A 15,051-nucleotide genomic window follows, 5' to 3' on the forward strand; every position below is an offset into this window, starting at 1 on the left:
TTTTCTAGGCCCCTCTCCGAGTGGAGCAAGCAGTGCTGTCCTTGAAAAGGCTGCTTGGTCGTTCAGGGTGCTGCCCCAAGAGACTCTCATCTCCGTCAGTCTCAAATGACCAATATCCTGAACCGCCTGTATGCAGGGTTGAGTCTGCGGCTCCCAGTGCATCTTTCACCTACCGTTTCGACCCTCGCCCGTCGCTACAGGACTTTTTGCATGTGGGTAAAGCCTTCAAGCCTGCGCAATGAATTTTTTAGGTGAGATGCAGTATGCGCGGAACTGAACCCACCCTTTAATCCTGAGGTTCATCTGCCAGGGCCAAGCAAGCTTGGACGGTGGCAGCGAGGTCCTCAGGACGTAGGTTTGATTAGAGTGACCTTCTCTGAGATGGATGGCCTTCCAGGGCTAAGCGAGCTCCATCTGCCCGGGTTTGGGATGAGAGTTGTCCTTCTCCTAGGATGACTGCCAGAAGGCTAATGAGCTCATCCTGCCCAAGAATGTAGTATATCTGGTCCTATGGTTTTGACCTGTCTGGCATGGGTGACCCTACCGAAGGCATGAACCCTTGCCAGCATAGCTCGCAACCACATAGGGGTACATAGGCTACTTACCTGTTAGAACGATTTGGGTAAGTCCTTCAATTCCTACTTTACTAACACCTACCTAAATACCATCATAAGGGGACAACCAGGAGCAGCCCTTAGTCCTGCCCACCCTTTCAGGATGTAGCAGAGCAGAGAAAATATATCCAGAACATGCCGAACCTGGGCAGTAGCCGCAGGTGAGCCAAAAGTAAATAGGTAAATAGACAAACAAATAAATCAGCTGACCAACCGTTCAGGCCCCCATACCTGTCAAGGCTGGGGTGCCTTTCAAGACCCCAGCCTGGCTGGGGTCCCCAACAATCTAAAAGAACCCACTTTCCACCCTGACGATTATTCTTCTCCCACTGTGACACCACAAGTGGCAGGCGCGTTGCACACCTGCGATGTTTCACATGGGACAGCCCTGCACTCCCACCCGCAAGTCGGAGAACAACCATGATCCGCTCAAAGCACTTCCCCTCTGCTCCCTTTCCACTTCCCTGCCCCCTCCCCCCAGACCTGGATCGGCCAACCTCTGTGTGCTCTGAAGCTGCCTCCTCCTCTTCCATGGGGGTGCAGTACCTGCCGGAAAGGCTCCCCTCTCTCTCTCACCTTTCTCCTGCTGTAGCTGTACCTGGGTTACAAACCACGCGCGCAGAGCGCGCGCGGCGCCGGACCCTCGCAAAGCGCGCAAAAAAGGCTCACGGCTCGCGGAGGGCCCCGCGCCAAGAACGCACATGCCTCCGGGCGGCGCGGGGGCCAGCGGGAGTGCGCGGACACCCCCAGCACGCGCGGAGCCGTCCCCGCCCCCCTCCGCCCCCGCCCCCCCCGCCCCCCCCGGCCCCCACCCCCCCGCCGGCGCCGGACCCTCGCAAAGCGCGCAAAAAAGGCCCACGGCTCGCGGAGGGTCCTGTGCCAAGAACGCACATGCCTCCGGGCGGCGTGGGGGCCCTCCTTGATTCCACAATGTTCCAAAATACCTCAGGGTTCCCTTGGCTCTTAGAGGCTCCCCAGTGTCCCACCGGCCCCTGGATTCCAGCAGGCCCTGCAGTGTCCCAATGGCCACTCGGTTCCATGAGCTCCTGTTGTGGTTTAGCTCAATTTCCCCATCCCATCCTGTGCTCAGATGCCATGAGAACTGCAGAGAACCAAGCTGAGAACAGGACGGGCCCTGGTCCTCTTTGGTGCCCGGGGCTGCTCCGAGAGGGAGTCCCCGGCCGCTGCCCCCGGAGCCGCCGCGCCGTCCCCTGAGCGCCGCTGAGGCGGCAGCGCTGGAGCGGGGCCGTGTCTGCCCGGAGCCGCCGCTGCCACGAGGCTGCCGCCGCTGCCGCTTTTGGCCTGCGCTGCCCCGCAGCCGCCCGGCACCGGCTTCCCGACACTGCCGGCGCCTGGAAGCGGAGCCGGCGCTCCTGCAGCGCCTCGGAGTCGCTGCTCCGCCGCCACAGCGGCTGCCGCCGGCGTCTGTGCCCGGAGCCGCCGCTGCCACGGGGCTGCCGCACTCACCGCCGGGGTTGCCGCTCACGCAGCCGCCGCTCTGCCCCGGCTGCACCGGGACCCGGCACCGCCTCGGGCCTGCGCTGCCGCCTCAGCGGCCACAGGGGACACAGGGATGGGGGGACCTTTGCTCTGCGACTGCTGGGGCCTTGCTTTGTTCTGCTTGGGTCTTTGCTTTAGGAAAATTGCTGTTCATTTTCATCCAGCTCCCCAGCACCTCCCTCTCAGTGGGACACCTCTGGCAGCCTCTCCCAGCTCGGGAACCCTCCAGTTTGCAACACTCCAAAGACCCTCACTGATGCCCAGGACAATTCTGATCCCCTTCAACAAACACTCCTCCAGCTGTGACCCTTGTCTGTTGACAAACACAAAGGGATTTGTGCGAATGTTTCCCTTGAAAACAAGGAGAATTTTGGAGAGGGACCTTTCCACCCCCACCTATTGATGTGTCCACACATCTCTGCCTGGGTGTGGATGTGAATTGACTGTGGTGGTAATGTTGTTCTTGTGAGTCTATAATTCAGTCACTGTTAAAATTGTACCAAATGCTATTGAATCACTTGGTGAATGATTAAGTGCTAGTAATCCCTTTTGCCCTCTTGTCTTTGGATCCAAATCCTTTGCACCCTGACCCCCTTGCATGCAAAGGTTCTGTGTAAATCATTCAATTTCATCAAAAAATATATATTTTTCGTGATGTCCACTTTAAAATCTTCCTCCTTAGCTAAACTACATAACAACTCTAATTAGTTGTTGATGTCTTGAAGACTTGAAGACAATTAAAGGAAAGGAAATTATTTGTTTTTCAGTGTTTTAATGGATCCCACAGTGTGTTTGGAGTTGCATCAGCTGTCAGTCCAAGATTGGCCATGTCAGAACTGGTGAGGTTGGGGGTGAGGAGCAAGGTTGATCATCCAGGGTCAGTGTGGATCTCCTGAGGAGACACTCAGCATCAAGATCACTTGGAGAATACTTCTATCACCTCTTCTCTGAACTAAAAAATATCCATCATTGAATTAAAACATTAAAAAAGCAGAAACTTTGAAGACTTGTTTTGAAATTGCCTTGAAGACAATTAAAGGAAGACAAAGAGATCCTGAGGGATTTCTGCATTTTAATGAGCCCCACGGTGTGTTTGCAGCCCAGCCCATGATGCTGAGGTACTGAGAGAAGATTGAAGCAGCTGCTGAAGAAGTCAGAAGCCCAACTGCAAGTCCCTTGAAGCATTGCTGGGCCCCACTGAGGGCAGGCACTGACAAAGCCTCCCCAGGGACTCCTTGGAGCAGCTCCTTGGAGGCCAGGAGTGCAGGCAGACAAAGGCTCTGGGCAGGCCCCTGCAATGCTGAGCAAAGCCTGCCTTGGTTTTGTGGAGCACAAAGGCCAAGGCCTGAGCCCCAGGCCCTGGCCCAGCAGATCCTGTCCCTCCCGGCTGGCTCAGGGCTGTTTGGGGGGCAGTGGGATGGGAGGGGGAGGAACAACAAAGGCCCAAAACTGGGCAACCCCTGCCAGGCTCCTGAGGGAGGGGCGAGGCAGAACCCAAGTGCAGAACCTGCAAGGCAAGTGGCTTGTGGTGGCCTGAGTGGCAGAGGCAGCTGCCAGAGGCAAGGGGACAAAGGCCTGGGTGCCTTTGGGCCTTGCAGCCCTGCCAGAGCCCTTGGCCATCTCTCCTGCAGGCTGTCCTGCCCTGGCCCTGCTGCTGCTCTGGCCTTGCAGGCTGCACACACCCCTCCTGCTTTCCCACCCCCCTCCCAGCAGCATTTCTAGACCCTCCCTGATGTCTCTGCACCAGCTCTGGCTGTTGCCATGTGCACTTGGCCTTCTTACCTTGGATGCTGAGCCCCTGTGCCACAGGACATCCCTCCCAGAGCCCAGGCCCTTCTCCTGGGGGTCACTGCAGAGGTGAGCAGATCCAGGTCACCTCCCATTCCTCTGCCAACCCCCTGGGCCTGCTCTGGGCCCTGCAGGTCCTTGCCCTGCTCCCAAGGGGTGTGTGTGGGAGGTTAATGGTCAGGGCTTGGGGTTTAGAGCTCACGGTTGGGATTAGGCAAAAGCTTAGGGAGGTTTGTTGTTCTGCTGGCAGTGTCTGGTTCATGATTAGGGTTTTGGGATATGTCAGGATTAATGCTTGGCTTTTCATACTAACAGTACTGGTTTGGGATTGGGGTGGGCACTGGAGTACAAATAAGAGTTTGATGTTCTTGGTTTGGACTTTGAGGTCAGGTTGAGGTTGTGATTAGAGCAATGGATTACTTTAAATGGGAGGGGCAGCGTTTTTAGGTAGTGTTGGGGTTTGAGGTTACAAAGAGGATAAAGGTCTATCAGGAATGTTTGCACAGTCAGTGTTTCAGCACCCTCAGCATTACCTGAAACTGTTTTTACCTCATCAAAAATCTTTCCTCTCTTTTGGCCAAAACCCTTTTTCCTTCCCAAAACACCCAAACCTTTTTGTCCCAGTTCCTCCTAATCTCCCCCAAACTTTCATCTGTGTGGGATCAGCTTTTTGATGACACTATGCCACCTCCTGGAATCAAGAGGCCATTTTGACACTGGAGGCTCTCATGGAAACCAAGGAACACACTGCAAATCAAGGAGGTATTGTGACTGAAGGCCCTATGGACCCAAGGACAGTGTGGAAACTCATGGAATTCTGGGGCCAGTTTGCACTACAGGGCCCTCTGGAGCCAAAGGAACCCATGGGCAAATTGGAACCTCATGGAATCAAGGTGCCATTGTGACACTACAGGGCCTTATGGATGCAAAGGAGCACCGGGACTCTGTGGAATCTTGTGGGACAAAGGGGCCATTGTGACACTGAGGAATCCCATGGAATCAAGAGGCCATTGTGACCAGGTATTATAGAACCAAAGGGAACCTGGGACACTGCAGAATCTCGTGCAAACAAAGGAACACCTGGACACTGTGAAACCTTGTGGTACCAAGGGGCCATTTGGACACAGTGCAAGCTCATTAAATCCAGGGGTCTTGGTGACACCGAGGGGCCTCATGGAACCAAGGGGACCCTGTGACATGACATAACCTTGTGGAATGAAGGGACCATTGTCACACTGCAGAACCTCTTTGAATCAAGGGGCTATTGTGATGCTGCAGAACCTCATGGAATCAAGGGTCATTGTGACACTGCAGGGCCTCAAGGAACTAAAGGAATGCAGGGACACTGTGAATCTCATGGAATCAAGGGGCCATAGTGACACTGAAGAGCCTCATGGAACCCACTGTGCCTCCCCAGAACTCCATGGAATCAAGCAGAGCCGCTGCCTCCCCCCTGCTGCCGCACGGACTGGAGTCGCCGGCTCTGCCCTGCTTGGACACCTCTGGAGTCAGCGTGTTCTTGGGCAGCACAACTGATCTCAGACCAGAGAGTTTTCCACATTTTGCTTTGGCCCCTCTTTCATGTGATTTTGTTTTTTGTTCTTTGTTCATTCAGGGGGAAAAACGAGAAAGGGAGGCACGTGTTGATCCCTGTTTTTATCTGTTTAAAAAAGAGAGTTGGGGCGGGGGGGGAGAGAGGAGGCAATTACTCTCTCTGCTGTTGCTTTGAACTGTTCTGTTGGTATTGTTGTTTTTGCTACTATATTTCTCATCAGTAAACTCTTATTTTTTTCACCTATACTTCCTTGTGTTTTGTCTCCTTGCACTGGTGGAGAATAAAAGGGGAGTGAACTCATTTTATTGGAGTTCCTGCCCCAATATATATCTTTTAACCAGGACAGTTGCTCAAGAGCTCCCTGAAATTTGGCATCATCCACAAAGGACTTGAAAATGCGTTTTGTCCCAATGCACAGAGAGATAATAAAGATCATACAGTGGTGTTCAAGGGCTGGTCACTGAGGGATTTCATCAGGAAGTTGCTGCCAAGGGGACTTTGTACTGTGGATTTTATTTGACACTTCATTCAGCCAACTTCCCACCCACCACATCTTCCACTTCTTCAGTCCACCTCTCACCAGTCTGGCCATAAGGAGACCACAGGAGACCATGTCAAGGGCCTTGATGAAGTCTGGGCACACAACATCCTCTTCTTTTCCCTCCCACAGGGGTTCTGCAATCCCTGCCTTGTCCTTCCCATGCCTGGGAATGGCTGCAGGAGGACTTGCCAGATCCCCTTCCCTGCTGAGCCTGAGCAGTCTGGAACTCTCTCATCCCTCCTTGCTGCCCTGTTTGCAGACTGGTTCCATGTCTACCTTTGCCAAGGCCCCAGGAAGCTCTGGGATGGCTCTGGCCTTTCCAAGTGTTTGGGAGAGGTCTCCTAGTTACACTGCCCAGCCTTTTAAATACCCCTGACACCAAAACCTTTTCCATAGCCCACAGGTCCAGAGAAATGCCCAGGACACAGCAAAGGTTGTCCTGGTGATTTTGGAGAAATAGAAGGGATTTCTTCCTCGAGGCCAACCCCTCCAATTGGATTTGAGTGCAGCTGAAAGGTTCCCTCAGCATTTTCCCTGGTGTCTCCCTGCCCTGAAGGTTTGTGGCCATCAGGCTGGAGCTGAGGGGGTTGGGCAGGTGCCTGAGGAGGGTGTAGAACAAGGGCTGTGTCCAACTGTGCCAGGAGGGCTGTGCTGGGCAAGGCTGAGGAGGCTGCAGAAAACAGTGGCCCTGGGGAGGTGAGAGGAGCAGGGGGAGAGACCTTGTGCCTGCCCACGCTGGGCAGGAGCTGCCCCAGGATGGCAGCTCTGAAGCACTCACAGAATGTCCCTGTGAACAGGAGGGGAAGACTGGATCTGAAAATGAAACCTGGAAAGCAGAGAGCAGGAGTGTCATGGTGTCACTGCAGGAGAGTTCCAGCCCTGGAGCAAGGTGACAGAAGAAGTGACCCAGTCCATGCAGTGGCCTCAGAAGATCCCACAGCATCCTGGAGATGCTGGAAGGGAGCCCAGCTCTGCTTCACAAGTTCCCAGGGCCTGTCCCTGCCTGTGCTCCAAAGGCTTCCAGCCCCCAGGACTGTGCTCAAAGACCACTCAGGCCTTACAGCGCCAAAGGGGCTCAGGAGGACAGTGTGGAAGTGGCAAGAGAGCAGCTCTGCAAAGATCAAACCCTGCTGCTCCCTGGCAGTGCTGCTGGGCTGGGATTATTGTCCCCTTCCCATTTGCAAATACACCCTGTCCTGCAGTGTGCTGTCCTTTAGGGACCTCTAAGAAGAAGGGTTTTGGACCAAGAAGGCACTGCAGGGTCCTTTATTTTGTTTAAATATTCAGTGAGCACAACTCATCATTTATACAGTCTCAGGGTCCAGTTCAATATGTAGACACTAAATTAGAAGGCAGATGCATAATAATGTTTAATTGCACAGAAAACTATTGCAAGAGGAACCTGATGACCTCCATGAGAAACCTGAGCAGGAAGGCTGGGCCATTAAGGAGTCCCATTCTGAATGCTACACACCAGAAAACAGGCACTTTATTGCTCCTGAAAAGCATCCAGTCATCATCTTTCTTAGGGCATCCTTGAGCTCCTGGTTCCTCAGGCTGTAGATGAAGGGGTTCAGTGCTGGAGGAACCACTGAGTACAGAACTGACACAATCAGATCCAGGGATGGGGAGGAGATGGAAGGAGGTTTCAGGTAGGCAAATATGCCAGTGCTGGCAAAGAGGGAAACCACGACCAGGTGAGGGAGGCAGGTGGAAAAGGCTTTGTGCCGTCCCTGCTGAGAGGGGATCCTCAGCACAGCCCTGAAGATCTGCACATAGGAGAAAACAATGAAAATGAAACAACCAAATCCTAAACAGACACTGACCCCAATGAGCCCAATTTCCCTGAGGTAGCCTGAGTGTGAGCAGGAGAGCTTGAGGATGTGTGGGATTTCACAGAAGAACTGGCCCAGGGCATTGCCCTGGCACAGGGGCAGGGAAAACGTATTGGCTGTGTGCAGCAGAGAATAGAGAAACCCAGTGGTCCAGGCAGCTGCTGCCATGTGGGCACAAGCTCTGCTGCCCAGGAGGGTCCCGTAGTGCAGGGGTTTGCAGATGGCAACATAGCGGTCGTAGCACATGATGGTGAGGAGGGAAAACTCTGCTCCAAGGAAGAAGAAAAAGAAAAAGAGCTGTGCAGCACATCCCGTGTAAGAGATGGTTGTGGTGTCCCAGAGGGAATTGTGCATGGCTTTGGGGACAGTGGTGCAGATGCAGCCCAGGTCTGTGAGGGAGAGGTTGAGCAGGAAGAAGCCCATGGGGGTGTGCAGGTGGTGGTCGCAGGCTACGGCGCTGAGGATGAGGCCGTTGGCCAGGAGGGCAGCCAGAGAGATGCCCAGGAAGAGCCAGAAGTGCAGGAGTTGCAGCTCCCGCCTGTCTGCCAATGCCAGGAGGAGGAACTGGGTGAGGGAGCTGCTGTTGGACATTTGTTGCCTCTGGATGGGGGGCACTGTTCAAGTAGGAAATAACAGAGACAAGTTAGGGCAGAACATCCTGAGAAAAATCAAAGCTGCTTTTCCACACCCCTCTCACTGCTCCATTGGTTTTCCTTTTCTAGGAGTCTCTCCTTCAGCTTCCACTGCAAAAGGGCTTGTCAGCATCTGCAGTCCTAGTTTGTGAGAAAAACCAGGATAGCAGAAGGCAGTGTCACAGGTTTTTTTTGTTTGCCTTTTGGTTTTTTTTTTAGACTCCTCTCATCTCTCCTGAGGAGTGTTCCTGGTTGTCAGAACCCCTCAGCACTTCTGATGCACTCAGGGAGAACAGAGAGGGTCCTCCCAGCCAGGAGGATTGTCTGGGACTTAGTGCAGAGTGAGGGGAGCTGGTCTGTCCCTCTCCTGTTCCCAACTGCCCTGGCTTTGCTCCTTCCTGAGATGGACATTGATCACACTCCCAGTCTGGTCTGAAAAGCCACCAGACACTACTGAGAGCAGAGGGATCCATCCCATACCCCTCAGTTTCCCAGCCTGTCTCAAGGGCTCAGCACCCCACTTGGAGCCAAGGACACCCGTTGCTCATCTCCCCAACCCAACAGCATCTCCTGGCATGGGCACAGCATCTCTGCCCCTCTCCACTGGGGCTTTCAGAGAACAGCTGTGCTGGGAGGAGGATTTGCATTCTCGAGGGCAGCTCCCAGCTTGGAAGGACACCTCAGAAAAGAGCCAAGTGTCCTAATGACGGGGTCTGATTGAGGGAAAAAGAGCTCCTGACCCAGGCCCACAGACTTCACTACCCACAGCCCCACAGGGCAGAGGACATTGGGAATGTCTCATTCCCAGGGACACACCTGCCTGGGGGGAATCCCAGGATCAGTGTTGGACTGTGTATCTTGAACTGCCCTCCCCAGTGAGCCTGACTGAGAGAAGGAGGGAACAACCTCAGGACCAAGGGCAAGCTGAGAACCAAGGAAATGCACAGGGAGGGTCCAGCTGGGAGAGGCCAGGGCAGAGCCCACTGGGCACTCAGGGCAGCATCACCCTGAGCCAGCTGTGCCACCTCCCAGACACCAACAGTGCCAGCAAGTTGTTCTCAGCCCTGGGCAGCTCCTCACAGTTCCCTCTGCAACTCAAATCACCAGGCATGTGGCTTGAGAGCTTGAGAGAAATCCCTCCTTGGACCTTCCCCTTGAAGGATCCCCTGGAAAATGTCCTGGGGTGCTCTGGTTCTGTGAGCAGCTCTGTGACCCATGAAACTCTCACTCACCAGCAGAAGAAACCTGCCCTGCCCTGCCAGGCTTTGCTCTTTCCACCCCCAGGCTCTGCCCAGCCCTGAGGGAGCTCCCCAGCCCGGCTGAGAGCTGCCCCTGGCAGTGGCAGAGCTCCTGCCCTGGCACAGCCCTGGGCTGCAGGACCCTGCTCTGCAGGACAGCTTGGGGCAGCCTGGGTGGCACAGCCCGGCTTCACAGCCCTGCAGCCATCCCTGGGAGAAGGGAACCCTGCTGGGATGTGCCTGGGATGGTGCAGCAGGGAGTGGGATGTGCCAGCATTAGGAGATCTTTGCACCAACTGCAGACACACTGCCCTTCATGCTGACTTACCGTGAGGAAGCCTGGAAAGATTCCTCCTCCAGTGGATCTTCCTCTCAACTTCCCTCACAGCCCAGGCTGTGTGTAACCTCTGTCTGCCTTGCTTTTGTGCCCTGGGTGCTGCAGGCAGTGCCCTCAGCCCTGCTGGGCTGTGCAGAGGAGCTGCTCACCAGCAGAGCTGTGTCTTTGAAGCTCTTCTTGCTTGCCAGGAGCTCCCTGTGTGCCAGGAGCCCAGCCCAGCTCAGCAGCACAGCAACAGCCCCAGGCATTTCATGACCCTCAAGAGGGTTTGATGTTGTTTACATGAGACTCAGTCCCTGAGAGTAAATTCAAACAACTTTTCAAGAAGTCAAAGTGAGATTGAAACACTCAAGTTTCTTGTAATGCTAATGAGTCTCACTGAGGGACACAACTGAGAACGTGTCCCCAGGTTCCAGTTAGAGCAGAAAACTGCAGACAGTGATGACAAGGATGGACAAGCAAGGGAAAGGTGGCTCTGATGCTGAATAAACATTGACTTGTTTCCTTCATCCAGAGGACCAAGCCCTGACCCTCAGCCTCTGCAAAGGCAGATTCTCTCCCTGCCTCATTCCTCAGGGCTCTTCCTGGGGCACTGGGATGTGGGATGTGCAATGCCAAGGGCAGGACCATGGGGTGGCACCTGCCAGGCTGCTGAGCAGGGACAAGGAGGCCATGAGGCCCCAGGGCTGCAAGGGCCACTTGTCTCCTCCTGGCATCAGGGCCACAGACAGCAGCCATGGCCAAAGGCCTGCAGAAGGTGGCTCTGTCAGGGCCTTTCAGCTTCTCCCCCTCCCTTTCTCCTCTCCAGCCCAGGCTGTCCTACGGTGTCCATGCCCTGCCCCTTTCCCTGCAGGCTGTCGTCATCCCCCCGGCTGCCCCACCTGGCTGGCACCTTCCTGCACTGACATCTCTGCGTCCTCCCTGGCTCTTCCTGGACACACAAAGCCTTGGGCTCTTCCAGACTTCTTCTGGGTGAGAAGTCTGTTCCACCACACCATTGCCCTCACAGTGAAACTTCTTTCTATTTGTTTCCAGCCTGGACATCTCCAGCTGAGTTTGGCATTGTTTCTTTATTTCTCATGCTGTTTCCTGCTATGACAAAAGGATCCTGCATCTCTGAAAGCCCCCTTCAAGCCCTCTGTGGCTGCTCCTGTACTGTCCTCAGTCTCCACATCATGGAGCCCAGAGCTCCTTGGTTCCCACAGAGTGGTCATGGGCTTGAGGCCTCCAAATCTTTTCTTGGGAGATCTCTGGGTACTCTCCAAGGTGTTTGCAGATGAACACATGGTTCTCATAGTCGAAGGAAATCACAGGGATACGTTTTACCAAGGCCTGTAGTGGTAGAACACAGGGCAATGGCTTTAAACTGAAAGATTAGAGTATTATATTTATAACAGGGAGAAATATTTAACACTGAGGGTGGCAAGAACTGGAACAGGTTTCCAGAGAAGTGGATGTCCCATCCCTGCATTTGTCCAATAGTCAGGGAGTGTGAATAACCTGAATTAGTAAAAGATGTCACTGTCCGTGTCCAGGGACTTGGACCAGATGACCTTTTATCTCCCTTCCAAGCCAAATCATTTTGAGATTCTTTTGAGTCTAAAGTCCCAAACTCCTTCTCCAAAGAATTTCCATGTTGAGGACATGAATTGCCACATTTTTGGAGAATCCTTTCTAAACCCAAAAGGTAAAAAATTAATTGAAATCGAGTTCCAAGGTATCTGTATGAAACTTTAAGCAAGTGGGTCAATGGCAGAACTTCTCAGGGTGACCTTGCAGCTGAGGATGGGGGATTCGGCCTCGGGCTCTGAGACTCATGATGGGCAGCCAGAAAGGGGATTTGGGGACTGGGCAAGACTTCTCCTGGGATGTCTAGGAAAGAACCAAAGCAAGGGTAGGATCACAGTGGTTTCTGGAGGAACAAGCATGAGAAAACAGAGAGAAAAGAGGCTAAAAAAGCTGGTCATGTGAAACAGGAGTCTGGTCAAGACACGTCCCTGGCTGTGCCCTGCAAGTGATCCCCACAGCCTGTCCCGTTTTCTTAAGAACTCCATTGCCAAGAAGTTTCTGTGGGGAGGGACCTCTCTGCTCCTGGCACAGACTGTGGCCCAAGTTGCAGCCACTGCATTGGGAGCCACAACTAGTCAGGTCTTGTGTTCTTTGGGGGGTCACACTCTGCCCAGACTGGGGTGTGTGTGTGTTGGAAGCACAAAAGAGTGAAGCAAATGCAAAGCGAAACACACAATGTAGCCTGACTTTGTCCCTAAGTGGGGGATGAGAATTGGACACAACATGCGCAGGGACAGATGGAGGGGTTTGTCCCCCTGGCCCTGCCCAGAAGGGACACCTTTCAGGAAGGGTTGTGGCCTTGGCTGTGCTGAGTGTTGAGCCGGGCAATGCAGCTTGGGATTGCAGTGGCACTGTCAGGGCTCTGCAGAGCTCCTGGGAGTTCATGCATTTGTGCCCAGCAATGCCAGAGAACTGCAGGGGTGGCAGGCAATCCCTTGTGCTCTTTGTGACCCCGACTGGCTCTGCTGAATGGGAGCAGGCCTGTAGTTCCCAGACTGTTCCTGCATCCAGTGTGGGGCCTGCAGTGACGTTTCTGCAGCATTCAATTGGTGCAGTGGCAGGATGGCCATGGATCCATTCCTGCAGAAACACAATGGTGCTGCATCCCAGGCAGGGATAGAATGGGCCCACAAATGTTGGAAGGATAAGAAGCAGGGAGTTTTGGCACTGTGGAACCCCATGGAACCAAAGGAACCCTGGGGCATGTTGGAACCTCCTGGAATAAAGGGGACATTGTGACCCTGCAGCACCTCATGGAACCAAAGGGAGTCTGGGACGTGGCAGGGCCTGATGGAAACAAAGGAACCTCCTGGGAACAAAGGGACCCCGGGACACTGCCAAAACTCAGGGGGACAAGGGAACCCAAAGACACTGTGGAATGTCATGGAATCCAGGGGCCATTGGAATACACTGGGGCCTCCTGGAACCAAAGGGAACATGGGACACTGTGGAACCTCATGGAATCAAAAGGACCCTGAGACTTCTTGAAACGTCAGGGAATCAAGGGGACAGTGTGACATCCCAGAACCTTTTGGAACCAAAGGGAACCAATGGGATGTTGCGGAATCTCATGGAATCAAGAGTCCATTGTGACATTGTGGAACTCATAGAATCAAGGGGCCATTGTGACACTGGGGAAAATGATGGAACCAGTGGGCCATTGTCACCATCATACATTCCTATTGCTATGGTCAGTTACGATGGCACCCATCATACTATCCCATTGCTACAGTCGGTTACCATGGTAACCATCATACATTTTTATTGCTATGGTCAGTAATCATGGCAACAATCATACATTCCTATCGCTATGGTCAGTTACCATGGGAACCACCATACATTCTCATTTGCATGATCAGTTACCATGGCAACTGTCATACCAGTGGTACGGTTGGTTACCATGGCAACCATCATGTATTCCCGTTGCTACGGTCAGTTACCATGGCAGCCATCATACTTTCTCATTGCTACGGTAAGTTACCATGGCAACCATCATACATTGCCATTGCTAAAGTCAGTTACTGTGGCAACCAGCATACTTCCCACTGCTACGGTCAGTTACCATGGCAACAGTCACACATTCTCATTTCCACGGTCGATTACCATGGCAACCATCATACATTCCTGTTCTTAGGGTCAGTAACCATGGGAACCATCTCACATTCCCATTGCTATAGTCAGTTACCATGGCAACCATCACCCATTCCCATTGCTATGGTCACTTACCATGGCAACTATCACACATTCCTAGTGCTATGGTTGGTTACCATGGCAGCAATCATACATTCCCATTGCTATGTTCAGTTACCATGGCAACCGCCATTCATTCCCAATGCTACGGTTAGTTGCCATAGCAATCATAATAACCCCCTCTATGGTCAGTTGCCATGGCAAACATCATACTTCCCATTGCCACAGTTGGTTACCATGGCAACCATCACAAATTTCTATAGCCATGGAAAGTTACCATGGCAACCATTATAAAATCACATTGCTACAGTCGGTTACCATGGCAACCACAACACATTCCCCTTGCCAGGGCCAGTTACCATGGTAACGATCATGCAGTTGCATTGCTGAGGTTGGTTACCATGGCAACCACCACACATTCCCATTGCTACAGTCGGTTACCATGGCAGCTATTACACATTCCCATGGCTATTGTCAGTTACAATGGCAACCATCATACTATCCCATTGCTACAGTAAGTTACCATGACAACCATCATACTTCCCACTGGTACAGTTGGTTACCATGGCAACCCTCACACATTCCTGTTGCTATGGTCAGTTACCATAGCAACCATCATTCATTGCCATTAATACAGTTGGTTACCATGGCAACTATTATATATTCCCATTGCTATGGTCGGTTACCATGGCAACCATCATAAATGCCCATTGCTATAGTTGGGTACCATGGATACCATAATACATTCCCATTGGTACAGTCGGTTACCATGGCAACCATAATACAGTCCCATTGCTATGGTCAGTTACCAGGGCAACCATTATAAATGCCCATTGCTATGGTCAGTTACCATGGCAACCATCATACAGTCCCATCGCTACCGTCAGTTACTATGGCAACCTTTTGGTTCCTCTTGGACAGAAGCAGATGCAGATGAGCCTTCCTGTTGTCCACCAACCTGCCAGCTGTGCTCTAAAGGCCTGGGTCTCAAGGGCTGTCTTGACCAAGACCCTGCACAAAACTCTGGGACTCTTTGCATCCTGTCCTGGTGCCTTTCCAGTCAATTCCAGGGTTATCAAAGCCAACTTGAATGGGCTCTTTGTCTCACATCACAGTGTAACCCAAAGCAGTCTCTCCTCTCACCCTCACCCACAAAAGTTCACCCAATTTGTTCATCCCCGAGAGCAGCTCCAGAGGTCCCAGAAGCTCGTTCCCGCTGAGGGCACCTCTCTCCTGCTCTTTCTCTCCTCTG

The 15,051-nt window shown here is 53.1% G+C and overlaps 1 protein-coding gene across 1 annotated transcript; it reads right to left on the minus strand.

The window, feature by feature from the left end:
• Positions 1–7,505: 7,505 nt before the first annotated feature.
• LOC113980284 (olfactory receptor 14J1-like) lies at positions 7,506–8,424 on the minus strand (the record flags this gene model as incomplete). Its single annotated transcript, XM_027707518.1, has 1 exon — positions 7,506–8,424. A coding segment is annotated over exon 1 (919 nt), but the record flags the coding sequence as incomplete, so codon positions are not given.
• Between the last annotated feature and the right edge of the window lie 6,627 nt (positions 8,425–15,051).

The sequence above is a fragment of the Neopelma chrysocephalum genome, unplaced genomic scaffold (assembly GCF_003984885.1).
Source record: "Neopelma chrysocephalum unplaced genomic scaffold, ASM398488v2 Primary Assembly neopelma1_93480, whole genome shotgun sequence".
NCBI classification, from domain to species: Eukaryota; Metazoa; Chordata; class Aves; order Passeriformes; family Pipridae; genus Neopelma; species Neopelma chrysocephalum.